General features: G+C 37.0%; 1 protein-coding gene across 1 annotated transcript in view; it reads right to left on the reverse strand.

The window, feature by feature from the left end:
* The window catches only part of LOC140230877 (ATP synthase subunit alpha, mitochondrial-like), a 32,263-nt gene extending 19,944 nt beyond the window's left edge, over positions 1-12,319 (reverse strand). Inside the window, exons 1-3 of the mRNA XM_072311023.1 lie at positions 12,162-12,319; positions 2,512-2,581; positions 1,255-1,424 (exon numbers count right to left, since the gene is read on the reverse strand). Coding sequence (XP_072167124.1) covers positions 1,255-1,424; positions 2,512-2,581; positions 12,162-12,227 — 306 coding nt within the window. The 5' untranslated portion in view covers positions 12,228-12,319. The remainder of the gene's footprint in view (positions 1-1,254; positions 1,425-2,511; positions 2,582-12,161) is intronic.
* Positions 12,320-12,488: the final 169 nt, after the last annotated feature.

A 12,488-nucleotide genomic window follows, 5' to 3' on the forward strand; every position in this document is an offset into this window, starting at 1 on the left:
CTCATTTCAATTCTTATGTATTTTATTGTTTTCAGAATTTCTTATGTATTTCTTTGTTTTTCAACTTTTGTTTTTTCTGTTTTTTCATTGGAAATTGTCACTGACCACTTTTCTACCATAATTAGCACAAAATTAATCAATGAAAGTGAATAATTGTAAAAATAATCAGGTTTTTATGACTTTCATGACAGAGCACTGTTTTCCATAGGAAATGTACACAAAATCACAAAATTGTGTCCGTTTTGGGGTGACATTCCGTTACAAAAATGGGCGTGGCTTCGCAAAAGTATGCACGGACGTTGCAAATTTGGTCTCAAAAGTCGCGCAAGACTTGAACGAAGAAAGTCAAGAAGCCTCGCGACGAGGCCTTCTCGCGTTACAGAATTATAGCGCGCAACGTCGAGGGGGGGGCGGATTCCGCCCCCCCCCCCCCCCCCCCCCCCGTCCTTTTAGAGTTAAACTGCACATTACTTGAATATAAGACCGTTCTGAAACAAATAATTTTCACACAACAATAGATATATAATGTACTCTTAAAGGTAGGGAATCCCATTTGCATGCCTTAAATGAAGAGTTGTAAGTTGAAGAGAGTATCATTTTAGAAACTCCCATAAAGTATTGAAAGTGGAAGGTAACATTTAGTACATTTTTATTGACCATTAGATTTTGAATTGAATTTTTTTCAGGGCTCACTGTAAATTTCAGTACATTACTAGGCTACCTTTGCAGACCCATGCACTGCATGTGTGTCCATCATGTATATTTTGCGAAGAAAGTTCATCAAAACTTTGCCACACACTCTATATGTTATTACATCAGCTCTTATACTTTTAGATTTGTGTTTATAGATAAGAGATACAGAAGACTGCAACAAAAAGGCTTGAGTGTGGCTGACACACAGAACTACTGAGTAGTTGAGTTTTGTGCATTATTCAAATTGTAGATAACTGTTGACTTCCAAATTTCTCAGCAGTGGCCAAAACAAGTCCCCTGAGGTTCATATTTCGTCGGTTGAGAATGATAAGGGCGTTAAGTTGTCACAAAACCCATAGTGTTCAAGATGACTTAACGCCCTTCTCATTCTCAACAGACGAATGTTTTGCTGCATTTTGGGAGGTCTGTAAAAGGTATCCCCTACCTTTAAATAAATCCCACAAGAATTTGAAAAATCATCCCCCAGCATTCCCACTGATTCCCACTGATCAGTTACTAGCCATCCCCTTTAAAACCTTTCATGGGCTTTAGAAAACAAACCTTCAGGCCACTGGAGAATTCTACCATTTCATCAGCCTGAATGTTCTTCAGGCCATACACACGAGCAATGCCATCACCGATTGACAGAACACGACCCGTCTCCTCAAGGTTTTCCTTTGGCGTGTGTCCTAAAATTCTTTCTTCCAGGATGCTGGAAACTTCAGCTGTACCTGCAAATATAGCAGCACATACATGTATAGCCCAAAACTTTCCATAGAGAATATCTACTAAGTACACATGCATACACTAAGTTTAATGAAAATACCTTTGGGCACTGCAGAGATGTGTGGGGTGGGGGGGAGATACTGAAATTATAAGAATTTGACCTTGACTTCTGACCTTTGAGCGTATGCACCAAAAAGTTGACAGGCAAGCTTCATCCACTCACGCATATGCCCAGTTTCATTTGGATATCTCAAATGGTTAAGTTATACTGTCCATAAAATTGATTACGGACAGACAGACAATCCAAAAACGCAATGCACCCTGCCAACACTTTGCGGTAAAGGCAAAAAAACAGCAATCTGGTTTAATCTTAGTTGCCCAATTCGGTCACCAAAAGATAACCTTTTTGGAAGTTTAGTGGTTCGACATCAATTTTTAGTGTTTAGCGCCACTGCACTACCACTTATGTTGAGCCCCGTCATATTGTTATCTACATCTGTGACTATGACAATGTAACTGTTAGGGGACAATGCGACATTTTACAATTACAAGTTCATTTATAAGCCCAAGCTTATCAATAAAACAGGGTGGTTATCAGATTTGAACTTGTTTAGAAATCTCTCGATTCTGTGTCTATCATCCACACTGCCTGATGAAGAATTACATACGTACATGCACAGAATTCAGAAAAGTGCAAGAATAGCAAAGATAGGACTCTGAAATTTTTGATAAAACACTCCTGATTATGAAGCTGTGTATTTCTCAGGGAACAATTTTCCTAGTTTTGCATAGCAATTTGCTGTGTATTTTGGACATGACTGCTGTACAAAATGTCACTTGTGTGGTAACATCATTACATAAATTTGTATACCATTTTTGTTCAAAATATGTCTAGAGACTCAAATTGCTTTTCAATTTCAAGTGCCAATGCTTGGCTGCAATCCCAATACTACAAATATTCACTTGTTGATCAAAGGGTCCATGTCGTAATATTAATAGGTTGCAGCATATAGAAAAATCTTTATAATGATGCATGAGGGAATGAGGGAGATAGTGAGGAGAGATGCAGAATCAGAGAGTCAGACTACTTACTTGATCTGGGGGATGTTGTAGATATATTTCTGTGTGACACAAATGTAGCACCTAGACATCTCTTGGCAACCTGTAACAGAAAAACGTAAGTGTACAGTGATCAAAATATAAACATTGTGAATCTAGAAGCTCTGTTTACAAAATACTTTAAGGGGAAACTATCAGACACACAATATTAGCTTTTACCTCATGAGTAATGTGAGAATTGCCTTGTACAGTGCACTCCCGTTATAACAAACACGGTTATAACATAATTCCAGTTACAACGAAGTAGAAAGTTGGGTCGCAACGTTATCAACTCTTATGTATTTTTATGGTTTATTTGTTCAGTTATAATGAAATTTCTACATAGAGAAAGAAAACTGCCGGTCCCGAGGACTTTGTTATAACAGGAGTCCATTGTATCTTCTTTTTTTATATCATTGTACATGAATAATGTCATGAACTGTATATTCTTGTAAATATTCAGTGATTTGGGCATTGAAACTCCAAAAATTTATGACTCTGAATGGCTTAACCAAGTTTCATCAATATTTGCTGCTGTGTTCTACTAACATTGCTGCAGTCTTTCAATCTGCATAGTAATTTGGTTTCATTCCCCTTTAAATCAGCGGTCTCTACTTAAAGGGATTGTATAGTTCTGGTTGAGATGGGAATTTTGGTTTTAACTTTTTACAAGATAATTTAAGAAACTTCTTAGTATAAAAGAGCATACAATTCTAAGAGGAATTCAAACTCTACTTGACAAAAATTGGTTTTTGAATGGCCGAGATATCCAGAAACATGATGTCCTATTAAAAGGTTTGTCCCATCTTTTATTAGGAAAACTTTTTTCTACTTTGTTTTTTGATATCTCGGCCATTTCAAAATGGATCTTCATCAAATAAACTTTGAATTCCTCTTGGAATTGTATACTCTTTAATATTTCATATAAGTGGTTTCTAATCACCTTTTTTGAAGTTAAAACCTGAATCCCCATTTCTATAAAAGTTTACCATCCCTTCAATGCTAATTTACATTGTGTACAATGTATTTTACCACCCCCCCCCCCCCTTGAAGAACTGGATGGTCAAGTACAAGTGCATGTACTGTTTCAAGTGTCTATAACTCAAAAGTGGCTGCAAAGTTGGGATGTCTTCTGCAGGATCATCGACCATTTGTGCACTGGGAGACCCTCCTAGCTAGCTACATACATTCACATGCAATACATACAGGGATGTCTCATACTGTACGTTATGCCTTTGTCCTATACGTAACATTATTTCATTGCCTAATAAAAAAAAAGATTTAAAAAATATTTCTTTTGCTACATGTTTTTCTCTTTCTGTGGTATCTACAACTTCTTCAAACAATAAATTAGAACTTCCCTGAGTAGCACTCCAATATCCCTTGCAATTAAGAAATAAAAACCTAAAAAAAAAAAAAAAAAAAAAAAATATATATATATATATATATATATATATATATCCACAATTTGTTACGTTTGGGACATCTCATGATAGGACATGACCTATCTTGCACAATTAATTGCATAATCCCTAAATTTTCAAACTACAAATGTAAGTCAAACTATTTGATGAACTTCTGTCCAAATATTAATAAAATATCATTTGCTTTCCTTTGAATAAATATGACTTTTTATAAATGTCTCATATGTAATGCTGTATTTCACACTTATGCAAATGAAACTCTTGAAAGTTACATAAATTCACATAATTTTTTTCCTTCATGGAATTCAAAACTTTCAACTCAAAAGCTTCAAAATACCAAACATGTCAAAATTGAGCAAATATGAAATTTTGCCTTCTGAGGGGACCTCATCTTTGACTTGCCCATATAACCAAAACAAGGAGAGTTATTGGAAAAGGTTTTTTTTTTGTTTTTTTTTTGTTTCTATAAATACATACATTACTGTGGTACATTTACAAGAACAGTTTGCATTTCATTTTTTTTTTTATCACTGAAATTGCTACATTGTAAATGTGTTCACATTTCGTGACCAAAGATAAAACCAAATATTCAAATTTGTATGTCATCTTTTAATATCTAAAAATTGCACTTTTAAAGAGTAAAAGTTCACTCAGAAATATTTAACAAGCTTTCAATGATGAAAGAGGGAATTGTTCCTCAAAACATTATATTTCAATGAAAGAGCAGTGTTCCTGACTGTAAAGTGTACAAACATATATGACATGTCATGGTGTTACGGTGCATAGTTTTTCATTTTGTTTTAATGTTTTAGTTGGAAGTTTTATACTGTGATGTCAAACATTCATCGTAAATGATCACTTTCTACTACAAGTTGCAAGTATGACAACAAGATTCTACATATATTTTTCGACACACATTTCAGAGGTCGCAGTGTTTCAGTCGAGGTGTTACAGTGCACTTATTCATAATCTATGTCTTAGTTTCCCTATAACTAATTATTTAATCAAACTTTATTATTACCCTTGAGTCTCTAGTACATGCAATGGAGGGATCAATTGTTCAAAATGTTCATCAACTTCTGAGTTTGGTCAGTAAACGAAGTGCACAAAAACCCATGTCCATTTTGTGTCACGGTGTTGCCGTGGTAATTAATTATGCATAACTCATATACCGTAGTAACCCCGGGACGCTCCGTGTACTCAGTTACACACTGTGGGAGCGTCCTGAGTCAATAGAGTGCTATATCGGTAAGCTTGAAAAACATACACAGTCTGTCACAGATTTTCGCGCCTCCGTAAGTTTCGAATTTCACTAGAAAACAAGACTGAGTATCGCAAGTTCACCTTTCACGCAGTCACTAATCTAAATTATTCACAGCTCTACTAAAATTTGACCAGGCATTCTCAAGTAGAAGATGAAAATGTACAATAAGGGCCCACATTCTTTAAGATTCCTTAATTTGGGGGGATTGGGGCCCCCTGGGGCCCTCTGGGTGGGGCATGGTGCCCATTTTGATAAATTGAGATCCTGACCCCCTAGGGATGCTACCTGCCAAGTTTGACGAAAATCCATCATGAGGTTTTCAGGAAGAAGATGAAAATGTACAATTCAGGCCCCCATTTGGACCTTCCCAATCCCCCCCCCCCCCCAGCCCCCCCCCCCCCCCCCCCCCGCCCCCAAGAGGGGCACCCCTGGATTTGCTATGAACAAACTTGAAACTACAGTCATTAATGTACTCACTCATAGTATTATCTTAGCTCTATAACTTCTGATTCTAGAGAAGATTTTTAAAGATTCCTTCATTTTTGGGGGTTTGGGCCCCCCTGGGGCCCCTGGGTGGGGCATGGTGCCCATTTTAACAAATTGAGATCCTAACCCCCTAGGGATGCTACCTGCCAAGTTTGGTGAAAATTGGTCATGGGGTTCTCAAGAAGAAGATGAAAATGTATAATTTAGGCCCCATTAGGACCCCTCCCCACCCCCCTCCCCTGGGTCCCAAGGGGGGCACCCCTGATTCTGCCATGAACAAATTCGAGCAGTAATGGAATATTGGCAGGACCAAAAGTTGAACGCAGTCAGTCTACAACATTATAACTTCACCTTTAAGTCTTCATATTACAGAATTTTTGCGATTATTATATTGATATTTAGGCGCTATACTTTGCCTGTCATGATCATATCTGCTACAATGCGCAGCCCCAACACTGCGTGTTGGGGTTGGTCGCAGTTAATACCGTAGCAAAGTTTTTTTCTGTCTTTTCTTTTCAAAGTTGCTTATGATGATAGGCATAGATACACAATGAAATATTGTTCTTAAGTGTTACATTTTGTTATTTACATTTGATGAATAAAATCATACTCCAAAGTGTCACAGTGTTATCATGGAATTGCCCAATAGTGTAATTTTTGATAATTTGACCTTGACCTCTGACCTTTGATAAATGATCCAAAAAGTACCTAAAGAGAATCATTTTTGGGCAGTAGGGTAAAACCCCCAGTTTTCGGTTATTTAAGCTTTTCTGCAATATTTTTCAAACTAAAATAATACATATGGGCAATTCCGCGGTAACGGAATTACAAATCAGAGAATTTTGGCTTATATTCTTTCACCCTGTATACAGGATTGATTACTTTGCCTTCTCTTGATACATTTAAAAGATGCAGAGGTACTCGCACTGTCACCCCAAATACAAATTTGTTAAATGTTCTCACTTGGTTGGTTACAAAGGAGGTCTATGTGCGATGGTAACGGAATTACCAGAGAATTTAGTCACAACTTCAACTCTGACTTTGGGAGTTGTTTCTCTGAAATCTATAACACATACACTGTAGGTTGTTGTCCGATTTCATCTTTGATTGTGTCGACTTCAATTCAGTTGTATTGTTTTTCAAATATTTCATCACATTTTCAAAGCAGCACGCTTTTTCCCTGTAAAGTCAGTGGTAACGGAATTACACAAATGGTAACGGAATTACGCCTTCTGAAATACACTGGAAAAAATACCCATTCTTGGTACTCATGTATTCTGAAATGTCTTGATAAAGATTGTTTATGCCTTTAGCTATAATATAACCACTAAATAAGTACTCTCTAGCCTATGACCTTGAACTGCTACAAGTGTATACATGTTGTAGGTGCCAAATGAGTTTTTATTGTAAAAAAACATAAAATGTTCATGGTAACGCCTGTGATTTGAAGTCGTAACTATTTCAATCAAGATCTTGTAACTTCTAAGTACCACATCCATCAAAATTTGTCTAATTTCAAGTTAATAATTTCACACTCTGCAGGTAAATGACATCTAAGACACATGGTAACGGAATTACGCTAGAACAGCCCTACACAAGTACAAATCTATAAATCCAGTCAACAATACTCAAATTTTCTTGTATTTCTTTTGTTGATATCATGCAAGATTTCTCTGTTTTCTTCTTCCTAAATATACCAATAATTGACAATATGTGTGAATTACTTACAAGTATTGTACATAAATATTATGTGCACATGCATAAGAAAATAATAAAAAACTGTCCGGATTGACACTGAATTTAAATCTAAATCATTAAGTGCCAATTTACAGTGCAAGAGCACAGTGTGCAGCCCCATCATTGAACACAATGTTTAATATTAAGGATGAACACTAAAGATGCTTGAAACTTTTAATTTGTTATGAAGTGAAAAGATGCAGTTGTGGTTCAATAACAAATATAACAAATTACAATTCAATCATAAGTAGAAAAGAAAATTTTCTTATATGATTATGGTACTGCACCAGTGCTTAATCATTATTATCTATATGTTGTGGCATATATTAATCACTAAAAACTTGTGACATTTTACTAATAGCTGAAGTTGCCCCCTGGTATATAATGTAGTGCATAACTTGATGATTCCCTTACAGTGCAAGTCCTACTTAAGCCCACCAAAATAAAATGAACTAAACAGAAAGGAAATAGAAAACAGCAAAATAACTTTAACAAACTACCAACTTTTTGAACCATTAGAGTGAGTCCACCAAATTCTGTTAATTCATAGAAAGGTAAGAGGGCCTCTTTTATCCATCTGCAGCTCACTGTGTTAGAGTTAGATTAATCAACCTGTGAATAATGTTAGTATTTACTTCTGACCACACAAAATTTCCAAATGACGTCTTCAGAAACACAATCATGACTTGGCCTATAATTTTCCTACAAGTTTCCTGTCTCTGTCTTTCTTCTTTGACTTTGTCTATTTTCTCATCCTGAGTATTGCCATAGATTTACTCTCAAGAAGTGTGCATCTTCTCTTTTGCAGTAAGTTGTATTTTGACTGCCTGAAAGCAAATTATAAAATACCCTGTAATGGCACTTGTATGAAAGGAAACTGGATTGTACAGCAAATGATAACATGAAGAAAGGTAGAAGCAGAAGCCCATTGACTTTAATATTTAAAATCTTCTTAGGATGGGAATGTATAGGCCTAAATGTTACATTTTAGAGCTGTATCACAATTACTGACTGGGTAAATGTTCATCACAAATGGTGTTTTTGTCTTTATTCCTTTTAAAAAGAAAGGATTAAAGAACAAATTTCAAAGGGTAGCAGATGCTCTTTATCAAATGGGCATGAAAATCAAAATACATGTCTCTGTGGAGGAAAGATCTAAGAAACAAATGAAAGAATGTCATAGTCATACACTTACCATTAAAGATAAAGGACTTGAGGATGAAAACAGGTCATGTTCAATAAAAGGTCAGACTATCGACGTGGTGATAATAAAGCCTTTAGCATACAGAAAGATCAACATTTGTCACATTCAGTGGGCATCCCGTGTCAAGTAATGACTTCTATCACATTGTGTATGATCCTTCTCTTAAATTCTTGATCTTTCCTCACAAAAATTATCCTGTTCATTTCTCTCTGTCAGTAGCAGTGCTCTCTTTTCCTTTTAAAGAAATTTTATGTCCTTCCTCTTCTTTGTAACCTTTGTTCAAATTATGCTGCATCACACCCATTCAATAGTCCCTCATCACTATACCAGCTGTTAGATTTTGTATGAAACCACGAGACTTTTTAGCAAGAAAATATACAAATTGATATCTCAGAATTCAGTATGATTTTTAACATTTGAGAATGAGTATCTGTAGCAAACCTCATAAAGTTATCAGTTAGCACAGTCTCCATGTACACATGTAGTTCTTGTACATTAGAAAAGGTGAAAGAAGGGAGGAGACTTTCAGCACAAGAAGTTTTGTCAAGCGTGTACCCTGATGTCGGGACTCACTGTCAGAGGCATCCAGCTACACTGTACGAGCACTGAGTCATGTCAGTGCATCATACCATACATATATTTCAACTTTCACTCCTTTACTGCCAATCACTAACACTGTTAAGCTCAATAATAATGCCCTGAAGCTATTTCATGAACAGTTCACGTACATATTGGCACGAAAGTGGGATATGTCATTCTCTTCCATATTAGATGTTTGTGTAATTCCGTTACCATGTAATTCCGTTACCACAATTACAGAAGAACTGAAGGAGATATTTCTCAAAATGTTTTGTGACTTTTCAGGGAGTCACATGTAGAGAAAAAAATTACAAGGGGAGAAAAAATCAGTGACTAGTTTGTTCAGGAGAAAACTTTTTTCAATTTTATGGTAACGGAATTACGTCAATTTGTCAGTAGATTTTGAAAATTTCTCCAAAAAATATCATAATGAGAGTGACTGAATGCTTCCCCAAAATGTGATTGTTGAAGCATAGGAAGAAAGATGTGGAAGTATGGATAAAGCAGAGAGATATTTAAGTTGTTTCATTTTAAATTTTCATTTAATATTGTAAGATTTTAGATAAATACAGTAAATAGTCTTCCAACTTTAAAAATGTGTACAACAAAAACGAGGAAAGTTATTGGTAGAGGGTTTTTTGTTTCCGTAAATACAACAATCCGTCTGTACAGGAAACTGAAATTTCTGAGCATTTACTTAACTTTGAATTTTGCTGTTTTTGCCCTTCCCATACGGAATTGCCCATATATACATCATATATATATATCTACAGCAAAGTTTGTGAAATATATCAAATTTCTTTAATCTCAATTTTCATCTTGTTAAATATCTCACAGAATTGCACAAAATCCCAAAATATATCACCTTGAAAATCCCCCCCGAATATCACCGCGATCAGAATTCGGTCACGTGATATGTGCGTTCAAAGTCAATGCGTGTTCAAGGCAGCTGAAAAATGCACCGCGCACTACATTGTTGGAGCAAAATTGCATCGGGGACGTTGCGGCACCCGTTGGTGACTGAATACTGGGGAATCGGCACTTGCATTCAACCCTTGTACATTGAGTGGTTGCATCGGCACGTATGGAAATTTTGTTTTTCTTTTGCGTTTTTGAGGATACCATGACACTCCAAGCTTGCGATAAGCAAAAAATCCCACAAGAAAACGATGTATTTCTCAATTTTTAGCGCTTTTTCGGCGACCCATACTCTTAAAACTGGGCTTAATCCGTGCACGCTTTTGGAAAGTCGCTCTGATTCTGCACTTTTCACAGTGAAATTTGGGATTTTGGATGGATTTTTGGAGGGGACTAAGAGACTTTCGTGTTGTGAATGAGTATGCAAGTATGTGAATTGATGTGATTTGCGTGTGTTGTGACAAGTGACCGAATTCCGGTAGGTGACCGAATACTGGTATTACCCTACATGCATAAATATGTACTAGGTTCCATGATGATACCATGGCAAAAAGAATTAAATTTTAGCATTTCCACTTAACCTCTGACCTCGCGGCTCAAAATTTTTTCTAGAGAATCTTTATCAGGTAATATGTGACATGGGGAAAATACTGAAATTTTGAGCATTTGACCTTGACCTTTGACCTTGAGCATGTGCACCCAAAAGTTGATAAGCACAACTTTGACCACTCGTACATGATACATGCCAAGTTTCATTAGGATACCTCAAACGGTCCTTCAGTTATGCGGTCCATAAAATTGATTACGGAACGGACGGAAAGACTGCCGGATAGACAACCCAAAAACATAATGCCTCCAATGACACTTCATGGCGGAGGCATGAAAAGCAAACAAAAGCATAAAATGTGATGAAAACATACACTTTAAAATTGATTAAGTATGAAAAATAATTAGGAATACGTCATACACTTGCATCGAAGATAAGATAATGTTGGACATTGGAAGTCACATTAATTTAAGCGGTGCAAAATTAAACTTTGCTTAAACTTGGCGTTAACAGTGTGATGCCGCTCCATTACGTGCAAAAATATTTCCTTCATCTTCCTCTTTTCCCTTTAAATCGCGTGCATGGTTCCTGAAACACAAAATCTGTGAAAACTTTAAATAAATAAACTCAGATGCAGGCATACACTTTAATAAGTGATGGGTATCAATTTCATAAACAGGATAATTTCAGACACTTTCAGTAGATCTTGATCGACACAAGTTGCGAAGGCCAAAGCAGTAGGCCTGCGATAAAAATCACATCATAAAAGCATGCATGCGCAGAGGACCGGGGGGGAGGGACCCCGCAAAACACTTCAGGTCATTGCCTATCATTGCCCATTTCTGATCTCCAATCCGATGGCGATACCGACATTTTGGCAAGTTTGCCAATCCAATTTTCCGATCTAATTTTTGAGGCTAGCTCCAAGTTGCACCACTTAACATTACCCGACTGGTCAGCTTGCTCTATGCATGGATGGACGCACACACTTACACACATGGCAAGTGGTGGTGGTGGTGCCGTGGTGGGACACGGGGGGGGGGGGGGGGGGGGGGGGGGCGTGGGGCTGAGCATAGACACTGCCACTAACATGTTACCTTGTATGGAAGCCTTGCTTGGCAGACTGCAAGTAGAAGTATCACACGTTAAGGTCTAACATTAGACCTTTGGGCTAACACTCCATCATGAGCTCCAGCTACTGCACAGCATACAAACTAATATTTTGACCTCATATGTTGCCTATAACTGCATAACCGGAAAATCAGCTCTTTTTCAGAAACTACACCTAATATCTGAAGTTTCAGAGCTCGTAGAATATGACCGGATTTACTCGTAGCTAAATACTTGGTTTGTTACTACGCAAATTAACTGACTGATCATTATCACACCGCTGACGGTGTCAAATTCAGGGCAGCCTCACTCACACAGACAGACACAAATCAGCTTCATTCACTGCATATATATCTAGAAAGTATTGATAATTACCTGAGGAGTTTGTCGAGACAAACTCCTAGCTGCGGCTGCAGCCAGACGAACAGATACTTGAGCCATTGTCGGGTTCCTCCAGGGAAATGGCGACTGAAGTGGAGAAACTCAACGTCGTTCAGCGCAGCAGCAAGCAAGTTCGCACACACGGTACACAGCTAAAGCAGTGCCGGAGTGCTGGACCCTTAAAATCAATTTCGGAAACCCGTCTACAAATATGTTTTCATAAAAAGTGATAGCATATCATGTTGAAAAAAGTATTACACGTCATTTGATGTAATTCATCAAATTAAAAAAATAGGTAATAAATGTTTAATTTGTAATTCA

The sequence above is a fragment of the Diadema setosum genome, chromosome 7 (genome assembly GCF_964275005.1).
Source record: "Diadema setosum chromosome 7, eeDiaSeto1, whole genome shotgun sequence".
Lineage (NCBI taxonomy): Eukaryota > Metazoa > Echinodermata > Echinoidea > Diadematoida > Diadematidae > Diadema > Diadema setosum.